Here is a 24,762-nt window from a genome sequence, read left to right on the forward strand (position 1 = left end):
TGTCCCTTATTGTGATTAGAATCCAGGGGGTCTCCACTCTAGGCACTAGGAGAGGCGTTCTGATAACTAGTATTACAATAAGCCAGAAACCGCACAGCAATTTGTTTATATGTAGTTCCAGTTTAAAGGATAAGTTCACCTTTAGTAACACGTTCTCGTAGTTCAGAGGTGTAACTAGAACCTGCAGGGCCCCAGTGCAAGAAACCATGAAGGACCCCCCCTGACCTCTGGTCCCTAGGGCCCTTCTCACTGGTTCTGGGTTCCTTTTTTCCCATTGCAGGGCCCTTAATTATGGTCCTGTAGCATGACCTCTTCCTGCTGTCTTGGGTAAAGTTGCCATCTTTTCTTCAAGCTAACCCGAAGACTTTAGCAGCACAAAGCAAATTATTTTTTTTTAGTATTCACTATACAAATATTTTGTAATTAAATAACAATTCTGATTGTATTTATTTAATCACAAGAGTCCCCTCTTACATCAGAGTCCACAGAATTGCCTCTTTAAATCTAAACTTGCAGCGTTCCGTTACACTGAAAGGGAAGACTCTGCAGACTCTGATATAAGGAAGAACTCTAAATCGTGATAACTCTAAAGTTAAAGGAAACACTGCAGACTCTGTTCTAAAGGGTAACCCTGATATAAGGGGGTCTCTGATAACTGGAGCCCCTACTTACATAATCATGTTCAACATTTCCCTTTAATCAGAGTTCTCAAAGCCCATTACTTCAGAGTCTGCAGAATTTCCACTTGTACTGTCATGCCTAGTACACAGGGGAGGATCGATCCGCGGAAATGGTCCGGAGGACCGTTTCCGCGGATAAATCCTCTGGCGGATTTTGATCTCATGGTTGTACTAACCATGAGATCAAAATCCCCGCGGATTTCCCTCCGCGGTGACGTGTCGCGCCGCGATGATGACGCGGCGACGTGCGCGACGCTGTAATATAAGGACTTCCACGCATGCGTCGAATCATTACGACGCATGCGAGGGATGGAATCGGACGGATTGATCCGCTGAGTCTGTACAGACCAGCGGATCAATCCGCTGGACTGGATTCCAGCGGATAGATTTCTTAGCATGCTAAGAAATTTTGATCCGCTGGAAATCCATCGGCCCGAAAAAAATCTGCGGATAAATATCCGCTGGGTTGTACACACCAGGGGATCTATCCGCTGAAACCGGTCCGCGGATAAATTTCAGCGGATCGATCCTCTCGTGTGTACGGGGCCTCAGACTCCTTTCACACTGGATCGGTTTGCAGGCGCTATTGCTCTAAAAATAACACCTGCAAACTGACCCTAAACAGTTGCTGCTGTTTCTCCAGTGTGAAAGCCTGAGGGCTTTCACACTGGATCGGTGCACTAGCAGGATGGGAAAAAAAAGTCCCGCTAGCCGCAGATTTGGAGCGGTATGTGTACCGCTCCCGCCCATTGAAATCAATGGAACAGCGTGGCTATACCCCCGGCAATGCACCTCTGAGGAACTGGTACAGGGGTAAAACTGCCCCGCTAGTGGCCGAATAGCGCTGCTAAAAATAGCGGCGCTTTACCACCACTGCACCTTCCGCCCCAGTGTGAAAGGGGCCTAAGGGTCCTTTTACACGAGTGGACCAATCAGACCACCCATTGTTCTCTATGGAATGTGGGCGGGGCTGCAGGCACACACAGGAGGAGAGGGGCTGAAGGAGGAGGAGGAGCAGATCTTGCTTTCTCCTCTCCCGTCTGTGCAAAGGGGGGGCCAAGCTGTCAGTGCTGGGTCTGGGCAGTGTGAGAGTGTAGACACTTTCTGCTCAGCAACACAGAAGCCACATTCCAGGCTCCCCTCCCCACAGTGGGGACTCCAAGGCCCAGCCGCAGTTGTGACTCTTGCGACCCTGGTAGTTCCGCCACTGCAGTAGTTCATTGATTGTTTGAAGTATTGTAAACATCTTTCATGTTAAATAAATATCTATTATGCTCACATTTATTTCAATGGAATTAAATTAATTATTTATTATAAATATTTATTAATAATAATAAATTAATTATTTCTATGGAATTCTATTTAAAGCACATCTGTACTGAAATATTACCGTCAAGCCGAATTAACAATCTTGCTGAGTGAAAATACTTACTTTTCCTGGAGTTCCTTCCAGTGATTCTCATGTGACCAAGAGCCTAGGTGTATGATCTGTTAAAGTAGAAGATTAGGCCAATTATTATGTTTCATGAAAAATAGGGTCAGGTAGACAAGTTCAGCAATAATATTATTCTTCTCTTTCATTCATTTGCATAAGGGAGATTCAATGGTTCAATGAGTTGCGAGTAATATGCTCATTTCATACCATGATCTATATAGGGTGATTGTATGCTGCCTCTGTTATACATTTATGTCAATGTTGTGGTCTTCAGTGACTTCTGATCCAGTTTCAGGACAAGAATAGTCACTCATTGTGGTGGTTGTACCTGTGCTTGCTGTTACTTCAGTGGTCAAATCAAAGTAGTTGCTTCTGTAACACTTTCTACTCTCTCCAAGGTAGACTCTGTGGTTGCTGTAATACCATCTCTTCGACTTCCATATCATCTGAGGACAAAACGGTACACCCTGACTCCTGGCCTGCTCAAATGGGACCATTTCAATTTGACATACAGGTATGAAGCAGTTATTGTTCCATACAGAAAATGTATTTTGTGATCAAAATAACATATAGAACCTTTGAATACTTAATTTGTCCTTCCTTTGACTCTTTCTTTTTCTTGCAACTGCTATGAAAAACAGCCTTTAGAGAACAGACAATTTGCAGATATGTTGCCACCTACTGTCTGCAAGTAGTAAAAAATACTCATAAGCTATATTTATATTTACCCATTTAAAAATATTATTACTATATCGATATTATACAGCGCCAACAGTTTGTGCAGCGCTTTACAATATAAAGGGAGACAGTACAATTACAATACAGAAGGAATAGGAGGGACCTGCTCACGGAGCTTTTACAATCTAAAGGGAGGGGGATGTGGTACAAAATGTAATAACTGTGGGGGATGATCTGATGGTGGCGGCCAAAGTACAGTTTATTTTTATTTTTTTAATAAAATCTTTATCTAAAGGGTACAGTGAGGGGAAAAAAGTATTTGATCCCTTCGCAAAACATGACTTAGTGGCAAAACCCTTGTTGACAATTAAGGATGCGCTCAGGCATGCTCGCAGCCGCACATACAGAGCCTGCCAAGAAGTCGGCACTGCGCTGATCACAGGCAGTGAGACATTTCTGGCTGGCTCTACATGTGTAGCTGTGAACACGTCTGAACTCATCCTTATTGGTAATCACAGAGGTTAGACGTTTCTTGTAGTTGGCCACCAGGTTTGCACACATCTCGGGAAGGATTTTTGTCCCAATCCTCTTTGCAGATCCTCTCCAAGTCATTAAGGTTTTGAGGCTGATGTTTGGCAACTCAAACCTTCTGCTCCCTGCACATATTTTCTATGGGATTCAGGTCTGGGGACTGGCTAGGGCAGTCTAGGACCTTAATGTGATTATTTTGAAGCCACTCATTTGTTGCATTGGCTGTGTGTTTTGTGTAATTGTCATGCTGGAATACCTATCCATGACCCATTTTCAGAGCCCTGGCTGAGGGAAGGAGATTCTCACCCAAGATTTTTTTTTTGCGGTGAGGTTGTCCTGTCTCCTAAGCAGAAAAACACCCCCAAAGCATAATGTTTCCACCTCCATGTTTGATGGTGGGGATGGTGTTCTTGGGGTCATAGGCAGCCTTCCTCATCCTTCAAACACAGCGATTTAAATTGATGCCAAACAGCTTGATTTTGGTCTCATCTGACCACAACACTTTCACCCAGTTCTCTTCTGAATCATTCAGATGTTCATTAGCAAACTTCAGAGGGTCTGTACATGTGCTTTCTTGAGCAGGGGGACCTTACGGGGTGCTGCAGGCATAGTGTGTTACCAATTGTTTTCTTGGTTATTATGGTCCCAGCTGCCTTGAGATCATTGACAAGATTCTCCCGTGTAGTTCTGGGCTGATTCCTCACCCTTCTCATGAACATTGAAACTCCATGAGGTGAGATCTTGCATGGAACCCCAGTCCAAAGAAGATTTGCAAATAACCACACCAACTGTTGTCACCCTCTCACCAAGCTGCTTGGCGACGGTCTTGTAGTCCATTCCAGGCTTGTGTAGGTCTACAATCTTGTCCCTGACATCCTTGGACAGCTCTTTGGCCATGGTAGAAAGATTGGAATCTGATTCATTGCTTCTGTGGACAAATGTCTTTTATACAGGTAACAAGCTGAGACTAGGAGCACTCCCTTTAAAATAGTGCTCCTAATCTCAGCTCGTTACTAGGAATGAGCTTCTTATTCGAGTCAAACTCATGTTCGACTCAAACATCGTATGTTCGATCGTTCGTCGAATTACGAACATTTTGGGCCGTTCGCGCCAAATTTGAGTTACGTTTCACAGCCCATAATTCACTGCGGCATCGCAGTACTTAGCTGGCTGATGATTGGCCAAGCATGCACTATGACAGCTTGCAATAAACGGAGAGACATAATTGGCCAAAGCCAGGGTGACTTTGGCCAATTATGTTTCAGGGGGTTTAGTACACGCCCCACACTATAAAAGGCCGCCTGCAGGTCGGCCTTGTGTAGTGTGTTGCGGTGGTTAAAAGAGAGAAGACAGAGAGAGAGAGAGTGTCATTTTTAGTAGGTAGATAGAGCAGGCAGGCTAGTCAGTTAAAGTTACAGTGTGTAGAGGATATATATGCATCCCAGGTGTTGTATATATATTTATACATTGTATAGTTTAGCTAGATCAGCTCTTCCTAATTTACTGGCAGGCAGGTGATTGTGGTGTGTACTGCCCATGTCCTCTGTAGTTTGCACCTAAAGCTACTTGGTGTGTACTGCCCGTGTCCTCTGCAGATAGCACCTAAAGCTACGTGGTGTGTGTGTACTGTCTGTGTCTGTGCTATTTTTCTCAATGATTTTCATCCATATTGCAGGGACCAGACATTACATTAAAGCCGCAAGCAGTTTTAAATTACTTTTTTCTTATAGTAATCTCATTTTGTGCAGGGACAGTTCTAAACACATGCCACTTCACAGGCATACTATAGACACCCAGCAGGTACAATATTTAAAGGAATTTATCTTTTTTTTTTTTGCGATCCAATTCAAGTCTGAATTGACAGTTTGCACTGCGATATGTGAACTGATTTGGGGGTGTCAATAACTTTGTATCGACACTTCCAGCAGTTCGCATATGGCAGTATTAACTGCCTGCGAGTCGGGTGCGATGCAGGAACCTGCAATGGATTTGCAGGGTTCTCGCATCGCACCAGTGTGAACCAAGCCTAAAACCTGACCTTGTTTTATTAAACATGCCAGAATATACTTGTATACAGGCAGATAATGTTGCCATGCCTGACATAAAGCACTGTGTGTAAAATATCCTCCCCTGTTGGAAGTATTTGGCGTCTGCTGTATATCTGGGGAGTGATAACAGCTGCAGTATTCACAACAGATGCAGCAGGATAATCATAACATCTAATGTAAATATTCCACAGTGGAATTACAGTTCCTAAATGAAGTATTTCCATTGCTGCCTAGTAAAATAAGCCCGATAAATAATTTTCAATGTACACTCCTGCCACACTTCATAGCCAGGACCAACATTCTTCTTGTAAAGTACTCAGAGTTAGGAATTAGGTATTGTAGCTGCTACATACCCCCCCCCCCCCCAATATGGGCCTGACAATTGGTCCTTGGTTGCACAGCATTGGCTCAGATTGTCCTTAACATACATTTTGTTCCCGACAGAATTGTCTCATTTCCAAGAAATCTAATTAATGAGAGTGAAACAAGAAAGGGCATAGCAACCGCCTTCCGTATGTGGAGTGATGTGACTCCCTTCTACTTCAAAGAAGTCCCTGCAGACCAAGAAAGCGATTTGAAGATTGGTGAGTTACCGATGAAGAGGGCTCACAATGAGGTTGGTGCCAGAAACCAGGCAGCACCAGGCCCCTTTTTATGGTGCTTGAGAACATATGAATGCTGGTGACTGTAGTGGCTTAGTTCGCAGGGAAGCCTACTGCAGAAGAACAATATTGCGAATGAGAACTAGAGACAGTCAGTCCTGTGCCACTGAATGAGTTTAAACATAAAATTCTAAGCACTGCTCTCTGTACCTCCTGAGTTTAAGGCTCGCAAGAACAAAATAAAAAAATAGGCTGCCATTCTATCCAGCAACACTGTAAAATGATTCTGAATTTATGTGAAGTGTATATAAAACAGAGTAGACTTTCAAACAATATCTCAGTTACATCGGCATTGTATGTCATCCAACCATTTATTTAACTTAGGATTTAACATAGGATTAGAGCCTTATTATTGTCATATATGTCCCTAAAAGAGAGAGGAAGTGATAGGAAATCTCTCTAATAGGGACACAGGAAAATACATATTTGTAGTACAATGGCAAAGGGTTAGAACTTCTGACATTTTTAAATTATATATAACAAGAGAAGAACAGGTTTTCAACATGTCAAGGTCAGGTAAAGACATGAACAATTTTTATATATTAAAGCATATTAAAAAACAAATGCCCTGTAGTAGTATACAATCAAAAGTATGGATTTTTTTTATTTCAATATTTCTTTATTGAATATAACAAAACAACAGTTTTTAATGACGACCTTTTTTTTTTTTTTTTTTGTACAAAATTTCGTTTTCATTTTGTTTTTTTAAATAACGATTTTTATTAATATTTTTTTCCAAAAAAGAGCACTCATAATGCAGGAAGGACATCAGTGGCAACTGCAATATCCAAGCTGACAAATTCTCAAAACAATTTAAGTAGCAGGTTCTCAGTTAAAACTATCAAACTTTTAGAACATTATAGTGCAGGATATATTTATTAAGAGAAGAAATTATAATATTCAGGAAGAAGCATAAAAAGAAAAGGTAAAAGGAAAAAGAGAGAAATGCAAAGAAGAGTCAAAGGGGAGGGGGGGGAAGGGGGGGTCTCAGAGTGGGCCCTTCTGGGTATACCATAATACCCAAACACAATTGTGAACCTCCAGTCTGTCCTGTATTCTAGCAGTTTCTCCATCAACTCCACATCTTTAATCCTAGCATACAAGGCATCTGAGGAAGGAGGGGAGCATTTTTTCTAATTAAGAGCTATAAGACAGCGCAAAGCCGTAAGTATATGGCGCAGACGCTTCTTTTAGGGTTTAGAAATTTTCAGAGGGGATAGGTCCAGCAGAAAAAATGTAGGTATCATTGGGATAGATACCTCAAAGAGGCGACCCAGTAGTTGTTGTACTGAGTGCCAAAAAGGGGTAATCAGTGGAAGGCTCCAATAGATATGGAAGAGAGTACCCCTATCTCTGTGGCAACACCAACAACTAGTAGGATAGATGGCGTGGAGTAAATCTGTGGTCAGGTACCAAAAGTAGAGAATTTTATATGTGTTTTCCTTATAGAGAGTACACAGGGAGCTATTAGCAGCCTGAGACCAGATCACCTGCCATGCCTCCAGAGGGATTTCCCCATCCAGTACCCTCTCCCATCAGAGCTTGTAGGGGTGTTTACCTTGATCTTGAATGGAGTAAGCATTTAACATTGGGTAAATGCCAGAAATCAGACCCTTCCTGTGCGGTACCTTCTAAGATCAGACATTCAAAGGTGGATGGAGAGGAGAATTGCAAAGTTGGAGTTATGGTTTGGGCATAATGGCAAATCTGCCGGTATCCATAAAACACCTGGCGAGGCAGATCAAATTTATCCTGAAGTTCAGTAAATGGCAAAAGTTTACGAAACCTAGGATCCACCAAATTGTCAAAATGAAATCAGTTCCTTGACACCCAAGGAGAGGACATCAGAAATGGGAGGCCGTCGGGCACTTTGGGATTATAGGAGGTCAGCATTGATGCTTCAGATTTAAGAGCATTTTGGTGGGATAATACGCACCAGATCTTCCTAACGCTAGGCCATCAGTTCACGAGGCCAGAAGTACCGAATGGGGTATTCTGTCCTGCTTGTAGATCCAAACAAATTGCAGGAGATCTGCTTGCAGTTTTTTAATGTGTGCTAGGGAAACAAGAATAGGTAGTGTTTGGAACAGGTACAGGAGCTTGAAAAGGAGGGACATCTTAACAGAAGCAATACGCCCCAGTAGGGAAATATGATGCTTCTTCCATTGTTATATGGTTGATTTAATCTGCTTATAGAGAGGGGGGAAGTTTTCTTTATACAGTGTGGTGAAAATCAGAGTAATGTGAACCTCCAAATATTTTAGAGCAGTGGAAAAGAAGTCGGTAAATGTATGACTTTGTCCAAGGGGCCTCTGATTTTAATTTTGTATCCTGAAAGGGCACCCTAACGGTCAAATTCAGCATGCAGGTTTGGTAGGGAAACCCTCGTATTAGTCAGGGCAAGAATAATATCGTCCATGAACAGTGAGATTTTGAATTCCCTACCTCTGACCGATATGCCATGAATGTCCGAGCTTCTATGGATAGATGCAGCTAGAGGCTCAACACATTTCAAATAATAAAGGAGAGAGCAGACAGTCCTGACAGGTACCATTAGTCACTCCTAAAGAGGAGAGGGCATAAGGAGTTTTCCTCTGAGACGTTGGACTGAGATTTAGGTGTTGAAGTGCTCGTAAAAAAGTCACTCAGAATCCCATATGACGTAATGTAGTAAACGAGAAAGGCCAACCAAGGCGATCAAACGCCTTTTCCAAATCCAGACTATGTTTTTCTGACAACCTTTTATTGTTTTCCGTGCCTTCCTGCTCAGATGACAACCGCAGCCCTCCTATTTTTGTACAGAAGTCACAAGGACAGGGAGTGTAGGGGAGGAAAATCTGTGGCCACAGACAAGAAAAACCTGAAAAAAGGTAAAATAGTTAATGGCTTGTCTTTGGAAATTTTACAAACAAGTTCACCTGTGCTCCTAAATGATCTGCCCGGAAGATGAACAATTCCAACTAAGTAAAACTGCATGTCAGAATGATCAATGGATTTAGAGAGGCATCTGCAGTTATATACATATTTCCTGTAAAAAATTGAGCTTGGTCCTATCTTTACTAACGCTCAAGCTTTCCTTTTGGTCAATTTAGCCAATTATAACTAAGAGCGTTTGTTCTTAGCGACAGGTGGAACGGGAGGGATCTCCACGATTTATAATATTTTGAATGGTCTAAGATTAGCGGGCCCCCACCGTATAATAAAAAATGGGAAGTGGAGTTGGGAACAGGTGACGTTGAGATAGATGTTGGGAAAATATTAAAGCTGATACATGCTACATCAACCAACTGTAGTTCGACAGAAATGAATTATAAATGCCTCACACGCTGGTATATAACACCAGATATAGTACATCACTATCAAAGGGAAACCTCCAAACTATGTTGGAGGGGCTGCTCGGAATTAGGAACTATGTCCCATTTATGGTGGTCATGCCCAAAAATTGGAAAAAATATAGGTTGTGCTAACTATAAACAATCTGCACCAAAAGCAACCAAAATAGTGAATGATTGTCACTTAGTACACATAAATGAAATTGAGTGAATAAATGCAAAATGCCCAAAAATTAAAACATACTGGACTGAAGTAATATTAGTAATAGAGGAAATTACCGGAATTAAAATACCAGAGAAACCGTGGGTATGCCTGTTCCATGGGGCTAAAATGTCAAACAGTATATATGAACCCTACTTTCCCACTTCCTAAACGCAGCGAAAAGTTTGATCCCTAGACCGTGGAAGAATCCCGAGAGCCCCTTTGTGAGGAACTGGCTATGTAATTATATTTATAATATGGAATACCTAAGGTTTAACGGGGAGGTAGGAGAAGTGGGGTTTAAACTGAAATGGAAAGTCTGGCTAAAATATACAGAGATTTGCTGAAAGGATGGTAGAGAGAAGGTAGGGTGACAAGTAAGGGGCGGCAGGACACGGGATGGCAGGTTGGAGAGAAGAGGGGGGTAGGTTGGGGGGGGGGTGGTTTAGAGAGGGGTTTTCTTAAAAAACAAAAATAAGGTAATATGTAAAAAAAAAAAAAAAGCAAAAAAAACAACTAAGGTGACTAACAGTCTTGAGAGCTGGGAAGGCGCAGTGACACGTTTGACTTTTACATGAAAAGTCAAGATTTTTGTGAAGCTTCTACAATATTTCTGGATCTGTTGATTGCGTTAATGTGCAAATTTCACCGAAGTTAATTTCTGCCATTCAAGTTTCCTTCATATACTTTTATTATCTTGGTATAAATTACCTTTGCGTTGGGAAACTATTAGCCTTTTACCTAGGAAAAAAACTGCCACAGCATAATGCTTTGACCTTTTCCTGGGTAGTGGGATGTTATAAAAGCCCCCACTGCACTATGCAAGGGAAGGTTAGATCTGATTGATGAGCAGCACAGACAATTCTTGAGTAATACATTGATAAGACCTAATTGCCTTCCTTGTACCAGGTTTCTATGGTATAAATCACACAGACTGCCTGGAGTCAACCGTCCACTACTGCTTCGATGGAACAACTGGGGAGTTAGCACATGCCTACTTTCCAAAGACTGGGGAAATTCATTTTGATGATAGCGAATACTGGATTGTGGGGAACACCAGGTTCAGCTGGAAGAAAGGTATGAGCTCAACCCAGTTGAGAACTTCACTTCATCTATTTCTACATAAAGGGTGATTTCCATGTGTAATTTTTCTACTTATAATTTTGATATCAGAATGTCTGTGGTAGTTTTAGAGAGTGGTCATCTTAGCATAGAAGATCAGTATTGATTATGAAGCAATCAAAAGATTGTTCTCAAGTTTGGTGAGCACTTTCTTATGTTTAAAGGTAGCCAATCTGTTTTTGACCTAGGCTCACTGGCATTACCCCCACATTAGCCAAGTTAATTTGCTTAGCGTTGCAAAATATACCATATGCCCTTCAATTGGAAGCATCCAAACTGAGAGTCCCTATAAACTACCAATGGGGTTTCCTAAAAATCAAAAGTGAAGAGAGTAATTGATACCAGACCTCCCTACACCCCAAGTTGAGAGAAAAACACCTACATTAATAACTTCATAGTAGAGAACATGAAGGTACCTTTCCATTGCTCCTCCCTATGTGATAGTTATCATTTGACATTTCTGATTTAAAAAAAAAAAAAAAATTGGGAGCTTAGCAAGAATAAATAGAATTGAGGATAACCTTTGGGTTCTGGGTTGGCATGCAGGGAGATTTAGTATTAGAACCAGGTGGAAGTACAGTCACACGCACGTAATATGAAAAGTAGGTCAGATATGCACAGGATGTTTACAAAAGACAGAATAATGCTTTGATGGAGTCATCACCATTCTTTGTGGTTTTACTAGATGGAATACTCACTATTGTGAAATCTGTATTGCGTGAGTGTCATAGATCCAGATGTCATCTCAAAGCGTTTGTTAACCCCAAAAAATGGATCATGTTCCCTTAAAGCATGTTCTACAGCACAGTGCTTGTGTTGTGTAATTTGGCCCCCTGTAACACCTGAAATGCCTGTCTGATCCTGCTTGGCTATACCCTTCCTTCTGTACCCTGACTCCGATATATCAGGGCTGCTGAGCTCTGACACCACTGTGCCATACTCTTTCCATTTTCAGATGATGGATTGAACAGTGCTCTGTGAGATGTTCAAAGCTTGGGATATTTTTTAAACCATGCTTTAAACTTCTCCACAACTTTATCCCTGACCTGTCTGGTGTGTTCCTTGGCCTTCTTGATGCTGTTTGTTCACTAAGGTTCTCTAAGAAACCTCTAAAGCAGGGATATGCAATTAGCGGACCTCCAGCTGTTGCCAAACTACAAGTCCCATGAGGCATAGCGAGAGTCTGACAGCATCAAGCATGACACCCAGAGCCAGAGGCATGATGGGACTTGTAGTTTGGCAACAGCTGGAGGTCCGCTAATTGCATATCCCCGCTCTAAAGGCTCCAAAAAACATCTGTATTTATACTGAGAATCAATTACACACAGGTGGACTCTATTTACTAATTAGGTGACATATCTGAAGGCTATTGGTTCCACTAGATTGTAGTCAGGGGTATCAAAGTAAAGGGGGCTGAATACAAATGCACGCCACACTTTTCAGATATTTATTTGTAAAAAAATTGGAAAACCATTTATAATTTTCCTTCCACTTCACAATTATGTGCCACATTGTGTTGGTCTATCACATAAAATCCCAATAAAATACATGTGAGTACAAGTGTTGTAGTCGTGTGTGCAAAACCTAAGATTATAAAATATAAATACATGCACTGGGCCTGCACCATAAAAAACAGCATACTATGTGGAGAAGGAAGGGACTATCAAAAAAAGGCTAATATAGTAGAAATATATAAATAGAAAGCCAATGGTATATGTGGTCACTACCAAAATGGAATCAAACTAAAATAGACTAAAATAAATACCTAAAAAGAATACCAAAAACAGCATCCCCAAGGAGGAATAGAGATGCTACAACCGGCCGACTCTGGCTGAAACCCAACAAATTACTAACTAATTGGACTCGTCCATTAATGGTGGGGCAGAATTAATCTAGTTGTATCTGTTTTTATCTAATTTTATGAATTTCCTTCTTAGGCCCCGTACACACGGTCGGTTTGGTCCGATGAGAATGAACCGAAGTTCATTTTCATCGGACCAAACCGACCGTGTGTATAGGCTATCGGTCTGTTTTCCTTCGGTCCAAAATTTTAAAACATGCTTCAAAACCGAACCAATGGACCACTGCCCCATCGGACCAAACCGATGGTTAGTACAGAAAAGCATCGGTTCAAAACCCGCGCATGCTCAGAATCAAGTCGCCGCATGCTTTGAAACATTGAACTTCGTTTTTTTTCAGCACGTTGTGTGTTTTACGTCACCGCGTTCTGACCCGATCGGATTTTGAACTGATGGTGTGTACACACATCAGACCATCAGGCCACTTCAGCGGTGAACCGATGAAAACGGTCCGTCAGACCATTCTCATCGGTTTTGTCCGACCGTGTGTACGGGGCCTTAGGGGAGTACTTCTTACAGACTAAGGGAACAGCAATGGGAGCCAGGTTCTTACCTAGTTACGCCAACCTTTTCATGGGCTATTGGGAAAGGGCCTTGATCTGGCACGATAACCTGGTCCTCTTCGCCCGGTATATCGATGATATTCTAATTATCTGGGATGGAACAGACTGTGAACTTGACAATTTTCTTGAATACTGTAAATCCAATCCCTTTTATTATTTTATTATTTCAAGGACACAATTCAAACCCAGTGGGGGCAATTCCTTTTTGCATGTTAAAAGTAACCATCACCCCAGATGGATTAGGAATATCCCTGTATGGACAGTTCTGCCGCCTGAAGCGTACATGCAATAGGAAGGAGGATTACTTAGCACAGAGTGAGCTCCTAATTAAGAAGTTTGAAGAGAAAGATTATGACCCCACACTCATAGAGACAGCCTATAGGAAATATGCGTACCTCTATGATAATCCAATTGACAGCACTTCAGTTCTGTCCTCCATCACCAACTCTGACCTTTCCCAAACCTGTTTCTCCACTCAATATACCAACAAGGCCTTCGAGATACAAACAATTGGGGTATTCTGAAGCAAGATCCCGTCTTGAACGGAGTTCTTCCTGTTAAACCCAATGTTGTATTTAGAAGGCCTTGTGACCTAAGGAGTATGATTGCCCCAAGTCGGGTCATAAAGCCCACCAATAAAATCACTAATGCTTGGACCACCCTCTTTGATCAAAAGGGGAGTTATAAGTGCAGTGTTAAAAACTGTGGCACTTGTACATTTATGTGGCACAGAAAAAAAGTCAGTGGTTGGCTCTGACGGCAAAGCCCATCAGTGTAAGCAATTCATTAACTGTGGGACGGACTTTGTCGTATATGGAATTATCTGTCCCTGTGGCCGTCTTTATGTTGGTCGCACCTCTCGTCCTATGAGAGTGCGGATTGGTGAGCACAAGCGTGACATTCTAAAAACTAGAGTTAAGTACCCGGTTCCTAGGCACTTCTTAGAAGCACATCAAGGTGACCCATCTGGCATGAGAGTTTTTGGTATTGAGTCTATCATAGGCGATTTGGATAGGGGTAGGAGACACCAGAGGCTAAGTAAGCGAGAAGCCTACTGGATCATCACCCTTGGGAGCCTTACCCCTGGAGGACTAAACAAAGACCCTGAAATTCATAAAATTAGATAAAACCAGATAAAACTATATTAATTCTGCCCCACCATTAATGGAGTCCAATTAGTTAGTAATTTGTTGGGTTTCAGTCAGAGTCGGCCGGTTGTAGCATCTCTATTCCTCTTTGGGGATGCTGTTTTTGGTATTCTTTTTAGGTATTTATTTTAGTCTATTTTAGTTTGATTCCAATTTGGTAGTGACCATATATACCATTGGCTTTCTATTCATATATTTCTACTTTATTAACCTTTTTTTGATAGTCCCTTCCTTCTCCACATAGTATGCTGTTTTTTATGGTGCAGGCCCAGTGCATGTATTTATATTTTATAATTTCAGGTTTTGCACACACGACTACAACACTCTTGTCGAGTGTGAGGCACTGTATTTTATATTGTCGAATTACTCCCAACACATATACATACGTTTTTTACAAATTCATTTATCTACTTATTATTATTCTTCATCTACATATGCTTTTATAAGTTTATCATTTTATGAGTTTATTGTCATATGTTGTGTGTATGTATATGCGTTGTTTGATTATATGGCTACTTGTACATATATGTGTATATATATTACAGTTACAGTTCTATTGTTGGGCTGTGCACAGTTTTTGAGTAACTTTGCCCTGCACCTTAAATGTAACTCAAATGTAAGCATCATGTGTAATAGGCTATCCCCCTTTTATTTTATGCTGCGCTCATTTGATTTGTATCACCTATTGCTGGTTAGAACACGGACATGTGTGGCGAAGCATTTTTCATCTGTTGTATATTATATACATGTGCAGCTGTGCGTGTCCTTTTGCAAGCCGTGTGGGAGACTCTGTCAGGGGCCTCACTCACCCACATCCCCCCCCCCTCCCCTCCTCGTTTACCCTGATCAATGATGCCACACTCGTATATAACTACACGCTATGTCATCCTAACTTATAGTATAATGTGTATATAACATATTTTTAAATTTAATTTTATTTCAATTTTATTTGTAATTTAATTAATTACATTTTTTGGTCTCCCCCTGTTCTTGCATTGTCTCCTTCTCCCCTCTCTTCCTCTCCCCAGTGACCGGTCTCTGCCAAAATAGCGGCGACCGAGCCCCTGTATTGTCCAGCCTGGCATAGCTCTATCAGCGCGCCAGGAGCTGACATGCGGGCCACTGTTGATGACGCGTAATCCCGGCGCGGGAGTTCTTGGAGCGCAGACGGGCTTTTTTGCGCTCCATTCACTGCCCACTATGGAGGCACAGTATCGCCGTGGTGCACTGCGCCACGACGGATGTTTTTGTAATCTGAAGATGGTACATCCAGGGCACCAGGCATCTCTTCTTTTGATGATCGTGGAGGAGCAGGGGGTCAAAGCTTTTTCGGATCTGGCATGAACCCTCCATCCCTGAGTCCAGCTCTCCCCTATTAAGTTGTCATGTTTTGTCATTTGTATTTATCAGGGATATCTGAACAGTGGCCATTGTTCCAGGGGGCACTGCTGTTGTCGCCTACACTGGGTTCTATACTGCTGCCATCTACCGATTTTGAGTTTATCCCATATTTTATGATATCATATTATACTATATTGTATTGTACTATATTATACGATACTACATTATATTTGTCATCCTATCCCCATCGATTTTTATCTTATTTTATCCAACACTATTACTACTACTATTATTATCACTTTTACTATTGCCATTTCAATTTGTGTGAGGCATCTGGGACCGCCCACTTAGGTGGGGGGAGTTTTGATGGCCCCTGGGAGGTTCTCCGCGGCTTGCAGCTGGTTGGGCACTTATACGAGTGCTCATATGTATATAAGGAAAGCCTTTGGAAGGGTCTACACGGCTGAGCTCTGATGAAGAGGTCTGTGTAACCTCGAAACGCGTCAGAAAGCAATGACACACCTTTATCCTCCCCATTTGGAGTGTGGTTCAAGGGGTATCTACTACAGCATTGTCGATAAGCCTGTTATGTTGCTTTCCTTGTGAGTAGTTTTCTATTACATTTTTATTCTATTAAATTGTCAACGGTAACACACTCGGCTGGTGCGCCCTTTCCTTTCTTTTTTGGAACTTTGCTCAGCCTCTCGGCGAGCCGCTGAGAGCCTGAGCTGACCGCTCCTGTCCCATCCACAGTCCATCGCTTCAGTGAGTGTGGGGGGCCGGAGTAGAGAGCAAGAGACTGATATTTTACAATGGAAGTGATGTGGAGTAACTAACTTGTGTCTTTCTAGGAGTTTGGCTGACAGATCTGGTACATGTAGCAGCACATGAGATCGGACACTCTTTGGGATTAATGCACTCTCTGAACAGAGAAGCTCTGATGCATATTAATGCCACGCTGACTGGGAAGAAGATTATTTCCCAGGATGACATGTGGGGGATCTACAGCCTATATGGTGGGTTAAAAAAATGTGTTAAGCATATTTTCTTTTACACACTTATGTATATGTATAAACCAATAGGTGACATTCACCAAACATGCACTGCATGTAAATGTGTTTTAAATTACAGTGATTTACCTGCAGTGAATGTTTGGTGAATATCACACTCAATGCTTTATAAATATGCCCCAAGTTTACTATATTTGAATGTCAGTACTGTAGCTCTATTTTTTGCCTGGATAATACTTTTTATTTTTTATAATTTCACCTCGCTCGGAAAGCTTGTGGGCGGAGTAAATAGTTTTAGGGGGGTCAATCACATTGGGCACAATTCGTCCCTGTATTGACCGAGCCCCTCTATATATGACACCAGCATGTTCTGGATTCGCCGAATCCAGATACCCATCACTCTGAAGGATTCTCCAGTGTTTACTGATTATCTCTTTAATCTGTCTAAATTGAATAGAATAATGAAAAAAGACCACTTGAACTTATTATCAAAGACAGGCTTGGGACGATCAGCTCCTGTCCATCAAGGAGGCCCTATTGATCTCTATGTCGGGATCAGTGGATCTGTAGCCCTTCTCCAGGAATCTACTTTTTAAGATTTGAGAATGAGAAGAGAAATCGGCTGTCTTAGTACAGTTCTGCTGCAGTCGTAAGAATTGGCTTTGTGGAACTGACTTAAGCCATTGTGTGTGTTGACAACTTTTGACCGTAATGTAACCATTCCAGTCGGTGGGTTTAAAATAAATTTTCAAATCTAAATGCTGCTCTATTACTGATATCTCAAGATCAAGAAAATGTATGGTGGTAAGACTAGCCTCATAACTCAAAAGGATACCCCTGTCGTTATGATTGAGCAGCCAGGAAGGCATCCAGAGAGTTCTGATCATCCTTCCATAGGAGGAGGATGTCATTGATGTACCTAGCCCAGAGAACTAGCCCTGGTCTCCTTAGGGCATAGACAACATTCTCCTCCCACCAGGCCATGAAAAAGTTCACCAGATTGGGGGTGAACTTGGCATTCAAGAAGTGTCTAGCACCCATCAATGCACCTTGCATCATACCCACCATGCCTTGTAACCCACTCTACACAGAAGAATGTCAGCGGTCCCTAACCCTGGAGGTCACATTAGGCCTCGGGGGTCCCAGGACCTCGCTACATGCATATTTATTTGTATCAGGGACTCAAATTATGAACGTTAATAAGTCAGCATAGGTCAGCTTGTGTTTCCAATATTTCTCTAATAATGTTTTTTTTTTTTCATAAAGTGACTTGAGAAAACACAATGGGGCAGATCCACAGAGAGAGTACGCTGGCGTATCTACTGATACGCCGGTGTACTTTCAAATTTCCCGCGTCGTATCTTTGTTTTGAATCCTCAAAACAAGATACAACGGCATCTGGGTTCGATCCGACAGGCGTACATCTTCATACGCCTTCGGATCTAAGATGCAATTCTTCGGTGTCCGCTGGGTGGTGTTCGTCGTTTTCCGCGTTGAGTATGCAAATTAGCTATTTCCGATGATCCACGAACGTATGAGCGGCCGTCGCATTTTTTTACGTCGTCTCTAGTCGGCTTTTTTCGGCGTATAGTTAAAGCTGCTATTCTGAGGCATACTCAATGTTAAGTATGGCCGTCGTTCCCGCGTATAATTAAAAAAAAAAAAATTTGTTTACGCAAGTCGTCCGTGAATCGGGCTGGACGTAATTTACGTCCACGTCACAAAAAATGACGTCCTTGCGACGTCATTTAGCGCAATGCACGGTGGGAAATTTAGGAGAGGACCATGCGCAATTCGTTCGGCGCGGGATGCGCTTCATTTAAATGAAACACGCCCCCTACTCGCCGATTTGAATTACGCGCCATTACGCCGCCAGAGATAGACTACCCTGCCGTAACTTACGGCGCAAAATCTTTATGGATTCTAACCAAAGCCGGGTAAGTTACAGCGGCGTAGCGTATCTCAGATACGCTGCGCGGGTGCAGATCTCTGTGGATCTGCCCCCTTACACATATCAAACATATAGTTTTACATTGTCAAAATGTTTTGTTCTGGGACAGATAATCATGAACAAACTATTATAATCTACTAACACATTCCTCCTTATATTTCAGGATGCAGGGACAGATATCTGGTATGTGCCAGCTGGGCACAGAAAGGGTATTGTGAGTCCAGAAGGAAACCTATGAAGAAGTATTGCCCATACAGCTGTGATTTCTGTTATGGTAACCATTTTTGTTTTCTGGATACATTTATATATTAAAAAGGAGGAGGTGGTTTATGTGGGCAGCATAAATAATTAATTGGTCAGAAACTTCATTAAACAGAACCGACATATCTAGATGTTTTTTGAAATTGCACATTTTACATTAGAATAGATTTAGATAGGAGTCTCCTTAAAGTGAAAAAAAAGGAGAGAAATGTGTCACTACCTAAGTGTAGCAATAAGTCTCCAGCAGGTGGCAATCTTCCAGGTAGTCGATGGTGAGAAATCCCCTCCATTATTTCAATTCAAGACTTTATTGTGTTATAGCGATACTGACAAAGGCCTCTCCCCAAACTAAAGGAAGTTAGAGTGCGAAATGGGAGGGACTGTGCTATAAAAATACAGTCCTAGTTTTGAAAAAAAAAAAAAAAGCAGTAAGCCAATCAAGTGTAAGAAATTAGATTTGGGAAGCAATTCTGTATGCAGTGTACATCATGCCCCCAGTATTGCTATATATACAAGTAGCGGAAGATTATTATTTTTTTGACAGTTTAAAAGGACATGGCTCATTGCAGACAGAAATTGATCTCCCAGAAAAGAAAAAGACTTTTATAATTAAGTAGCTAACATCTAAGGTCCTATTCAAACCTGAGTGTTTTGTAGATTGAAACTCCAAAATGTGCAACATACAAACTCTCATGGTTTTCTAGTAAGCCTGTTTACATCTGGACATAATGTAATTTCAGGCTTGTAGCTCAAAAAGTACATTAGCTTCATATGAGTTACAAGCATTTTTGCCCTCAACAGACTTCAAAGGGAGCGCCTGAAAAAATGCATTAAAAAACATACATCCAATGCATGTGACACATGTTATGCAGCTTGTCCATGGGTGGGATTAGGGAAAAGAAAAGGCACTGCAGCAGGTTGGGTGGGTGAACCAATATTCTATATAGGATATGCCTTTATTATTATTGCAACCTGTATAATATATTGATAAATTAAGCATGCAAAATCTGCATTTTGTGGGATGAGGTGGTGGTGAGAGATCAAGAACGGAGCATGACAGAAACGGTTTGAGAATCGTTTCACTAGGCAACCTTAGCAGTCTGGGACCAGGGAGATTTCTAGAATGTATCTAATATTTTAATGTTTAATGCAGATTTTCCATTTCCTACACGAGTGCCAACACCAATACCACCCAGAACCAAAGTTCGCCTGGTTCCAGAAGGCAGAAACATGACCTTCCGATGTGGGAAAAAAATTATCCACAAAAAAGGGAAAGTTTAGTAAGTATTTTCTGCACCCCAGTCAGAAATGGCAATAAAATATTTGGGTTATTGTATGGCTGTAGTTGCTCATGGTAAGCCGCTATGACATTGATGCATATTTAAATTGGACAACAGATTAAAAATACCTACTCTACTAACAATATCTTCTTATTCCAAATAAGATTACAAATGTGTCCGAAAGAAGTCATCGGTAAAGATGAACTTGCCTCAGTGTCACCCATTTGTAAACAAATTTGCATCCTCCATTGTCCCCGCTTTCTATGTCTGACACAAGTGGCTGGAATGCACGCTGAGACCCCTTTCACACTGGAGGCATTTTACAGGCGCTTTAGCGCTAAAAATAGCGCCTGTAAAAAAAACTCAACTGCAATCCCAGTGTGAAAGCCACTTGGGCGCTGTGCTGGCAGGGAGTCAAAAAAAAGTCCTGCCAGCATCTTCTTTGCAGCGCTTTAGGAGCGGTGAATACACCGCTCCTAAAAGGCCCCTGCCCAGCGCTGCTGTAGCTTTTAACCCTTTTTCGGCCACTAGCGGGGGTTAAAAGCTATCGCCCGGGCAATGTGAGTGTTAAAGTACTCTAAGGCCGGGTTTACACTGTTGCGACAAATGCTCTGACATTGGGAGCTCATGTCGCATGAAAATCAATGTTTCCCTATGGGAGCCGTCTTAACTGGTCCTACACAAGTCGGTCCGACTTTGAAAATGCTCCCTGCACTACTTTGGTCCGACTTTGATCCTACATCAGCCCGTTTTTTATGCTCCGACTTTAGCATGCGACTTGTGCTGATGATCTTGAGGGGGAACTCCACGCCAAATTTTAAATAAAAACCGGCATGGGTACCCCCCTCCAAGAGCATACCAGGATCTGGGTCTGGTATGGATTTTAAGGGGAACCCCCTACGCCAAAAAAACAGCGCGGGGGACCCCCCCCCCTCAAAATCCATACCAGACCCTTATCCAAGCACGCAGCTCGGCCGGTCAGGAAAGGGGGTGGGGACGAGCAAACACCCTCCCCCTCCTGAACCGTACCAGGCCGCATGCCCTCAACATGGGGGGGTGGGTGCTTTGGGACAGGGGGGCACACTGTGGCCCCCCCACCCCAAAGCACCTTATCCCCATGTTGATGAGGACAAGGGCCTCTTGCCGACAACCCTGGCCGCCGGTTGTTGGGGTCTGTGGGCAGGGGGCTTTTCGGAATCAGGGAGCTCCCTTTAATAAAGGGGCCCCCAGATCCCTGCACCACACCCTATGCAAATGAGTATGGGGTACATCGTACCCATTCACCTGGGGGGAAAAAGTGTCAATAAAAAAAACACACTACACAGGTTTTCATTAGGTAGTAATAAAGGGACTGCAGTTTTCAGGTGTTATTTCTAGCGCTATAACGCCTGAAAACTGCCTTAGGGCTCTTTCACACGGGCGGCCGTTCAGGTCCGCCTGCCAGTTTTTTTTAGGCGGACCTGAACGGGCGCTCCATGCTCCTCTATGGACATGCCCGCTGACATCCGACCCGCCAAAGTGTGACGGAGGAAAAAGCTACTTTTCCTTCTGTCTGGCAGATCGGATCGGGTGAACAAGGACAGGCGGTTCCGTGTTCATCCGATCCCCCCATAGGGCAGAGCGGAGAAAGGACAGGGTGGTCCCTGCACAGTGTGCGGGGACCGCCCTGTTATCTGCCGGCTCAGCGGGGATCAACGCTGAGCAAGCGGAGGTTAATGGGGCGGATCATTACTGATCCGCCCCGTGTGAAAGGGGCCTTGGTGTGAAAGGGGTCTTATGCAGCTGAGAACAGAGGATCTGTGAAAAAAAAAAAAAAAGGTATTTATATATATTTTTTTATATCGATACAAAATGTTTAACTTTCATTTCTATTTTAAACTGAATGGGTTGTTTTTACAAGGCGATTGTTTACAATCACTTTAAGTTTCCATTGATGAGGCTCATTCTAGTAAAGATTCTTCTATCCCTGCAGCTGGTACAAAGATAACGAGCTCCTGGAATACTCTTATCCTGGATACCTGTCCCTAAACGATGACCACATGAGTATAATTGCCAATGCAATCAATGAAGGCCTCTACACCTGCATTGTGAGAAAGAGGGACCGAGTGCTGACAACGTATTCCTGGAATATAAGAGTACCAATGTGAAAACTCTTAAAGCTAAATGCAGATTTGGACTACAGGGGACCAACAGTTCCACCGATTAAAAAGGAGGCACCACCATTTCTTTGCAGCTAGCCACGTGCCTTGTCTAATTACAAGAGCGTCTAGACTCTCTGAACTTGGCTGGGTATGGTGGTGATAGAATGGGAACATGTCTACTGAGGAATCATTGTATTATTGAGCTTTGCACATTTTACCCCTAAACATGTCTAATTGCTAGGGAGGTACAAAACCCCTTGCTGGGGTGGATTTAGTAGTATTTTTGTACAGCATTATGATCAACATTTTAACATTAGAACTCCAAAATGCCTAGTTAGTATGGCAATGCAAAGAGGAGAGGGAACGCAGTCACTTATAGCAACTAGATTTCCGAAGATAGAAAATTAATATGGATTAGTTGCTATGGGTTACCACTTCTTTCCTTACTGAATAAGTTCATGAGACTAAACTAGAAGTGTTATTTATACCACAAGATGTGTTTCTCAATAATATATCTAATAAATCCTGGAATTTGATAGGAAAATGTGTTCAGCTCCAAAGTATAATTTTTCCTCTCTTCTTGTTTGACAGATTTGAAAAGTGAAAGAAGGAAAGTGATGAACTTTGTGAAAAGTATTCTTTACCTATATATTCAGTCATGCCCGTCGAGCAGGCATGTTAAAACGGATGTATTTAGGGTTAAATACACCCCCCCCCCCCTGTTGCGGAAACGGGTACCAATCAAAACTGCAATTTGGCCCAATTCAAGGCTCTCTAACTCTGTTTTACGGCCAGTGGTTTCACAGCATGCTGCTTTAATGTCCCAGAGCTGTGCAACACTGTTGTATAGCAGCAGTGGCTTTCTACTTGGCAAGTTCTGCACTTAATAAGACATTGTACATTTGGGCTTTAGCTTGTAGAAGGACGGTGTGTACAAAAATACTTATTAGCCAGATTCAGGTAGAGTTACGCCGGCGTATCAGTAGATACGCCGTCGTAACTCAGAATCTGCGCCGTCGTATATTTAAGTGTATTCTCAAATTGAGATACACTTAAATGTAGCTAAGATACGACCGCCGTCGCCGTCGTATCTTAGCTGTGTATTTACGCCGGCTGCTAGGGGCGTGTACGCTGATTTACGCCTAGAATGCGTAAATCAGCGAGATACGCCTATTCACGAACGTACGCTTGCCCGTCGCAGTAAAGATGCGCCGTTTACGTAAGGCATTTTCAGGCGTAAAGATATTCCACCAAAAAGATGGCGCAGCCAATGTTAAGTATGGACGTCGGTCCCGCGTCAAATTTTTTAATTTTTACGTTGTTTGTGTAAGTCGTCGGTGAATGGGGCTGGGCGTAATTTACGTTCACGTCGAAGCCAATGAGTCTTTGCGGCGTAATTTGGAGCATGTGCACTGGGATATGTCCACAGACATGCGCCGTTCGTTAAAAATGTAATTTACGTGGGGTCATGCTTTATTTACATAAAACACGCCCACCTCTTCACAATTTGAATTACGATATGCTGCCGTAACTTAGGACGCAAGTGCTTTGTGAATACAGCACTTGCCTCTCTAACTTACGGCGGCGTAGCGTATATGAGATACGCTACGCCTGCCTGCCTAACGTTAGGCACGGATACCTGAATCCAGCTATAAGACATTTGCAAAGCTTTCAAAAAGCTTTGTTGAAGCCTGCAAGGTAATATTGTGGAGTTTAAACACAGATCTTAAAGCGGAGTTCCGGCCACAATTTCACTTTTTAAATATAAATACCCCTGTAATACACAAGCTTAATGTATTCTAGTAAAGTTAGTCTGTAAACTAAGGTCCGTTTTGTTAGGTTGTTACAGCATTTAGACACTTTATAAAATAGAAATTGACTGGGGCCATCTTAAGTGTGGGCATCATGAAGCCAGACTGTATGACTTCCTGGATTTCAGCCTTGCAGATCTCGCACATGCTTAGTGCTGCACAAGCAGTGTAATGGACAGTACAGGTGCTGAAACCTGATCTGAAACCTAAGTCACATGATTCTTCGAGACTGGGGAATGCGCAGACTCCTGGAAAGTTACACCCACTACATTCCCAGGAGTCTGTGCGGTGTAGGTTAGGAAGCTTAAGCACCTAGGTGCAGGAAGTGGGAAGATTAAATATTCTGCCTAGCAACAACACTTTGAAGGCATCTAAAAAAAAAAAAAAAAAAAAAAATCTTAAAGGACTAATGAAATTTTTTTAAAACTACTGATGTAATGTTATATTTATGGGTGGAACTCCACTTTAATGGGCTTGTTGATCGTCATTTTAATAAGCTGCTAGCAGGCATTCTTGAATCTCGCTGAAAGCCTCCTATTAAGGTCTAACAACCTCGTGCTGGAATTGAAGTTTAATTTAAAGAATTCAACAAAGGCTACAAAGCTTGCTGAAAACTTTGAAAATATATTGTAAGACTTTCAGCACCCATTGTTCTTTCACATGCTGAAGTCCGAATGTACAGGGCCTAAAAATGGTCCACAGGAGCT

At 42.3% G+C, this 24,762-nt stretch overlaps 1 protein-coding gene across 1 annotated transcript in view; it reads left to right on the forward strand.

Annotated features, from left to right (window-relative positions):
• The window catches only part of MMP23B (matrix metallopeptidase 23B), a 46,856-nt gene extending 24,068 nt beyond the window's left edge, over positions 1-22,788 (forward strand). The window contains exons 2-8 of the mRNA XM_040325825.1: positions 2,514-2,629; positions 5,817-5,956; positions 10,478-10,645; positions 16,453-16,617; positions 18,726-18,836; positions 19,977-20,103; positions 22,076-22,788. Coding sequence (XP_040181759.1) covers positions 2,514-2,629; positions 5,817-5,956; positions 10,478-10,645; positions 16,453-16,617; positions 18,726-18,836; positions 19,977-20,103; positions 22,076-22,250 — 1,002 coding nt within the window. The 3' untranslated portion in view covers positions 22,251-22,788. The remainder of the gene's footprint in view (positions 1-2,513; positions 2,630-5,816; positions 5,957-10,477; positions 10,646-16,452; positions 16,618-18,725; positions 18,837-19,976; positions 20,104-22,075) is intronic.
• The last annotated feature ends 1,974 nt before the right edge of the window (positions 22,789-24,762 follow it).

Source organism: Rana temporaria, chromosome 10 (assembly GCF_905171775.1).
Source record: "Rana temporaria chromosome 10, aRanTem1.1, whole genome shotgun sequence".
In the NCBI taxonomy this organism is placed as follows: Eukaryota; Metazoa; Chordata; class Amphibia; order Anura; family Ranidae; genus Rana; species Rana temporaria.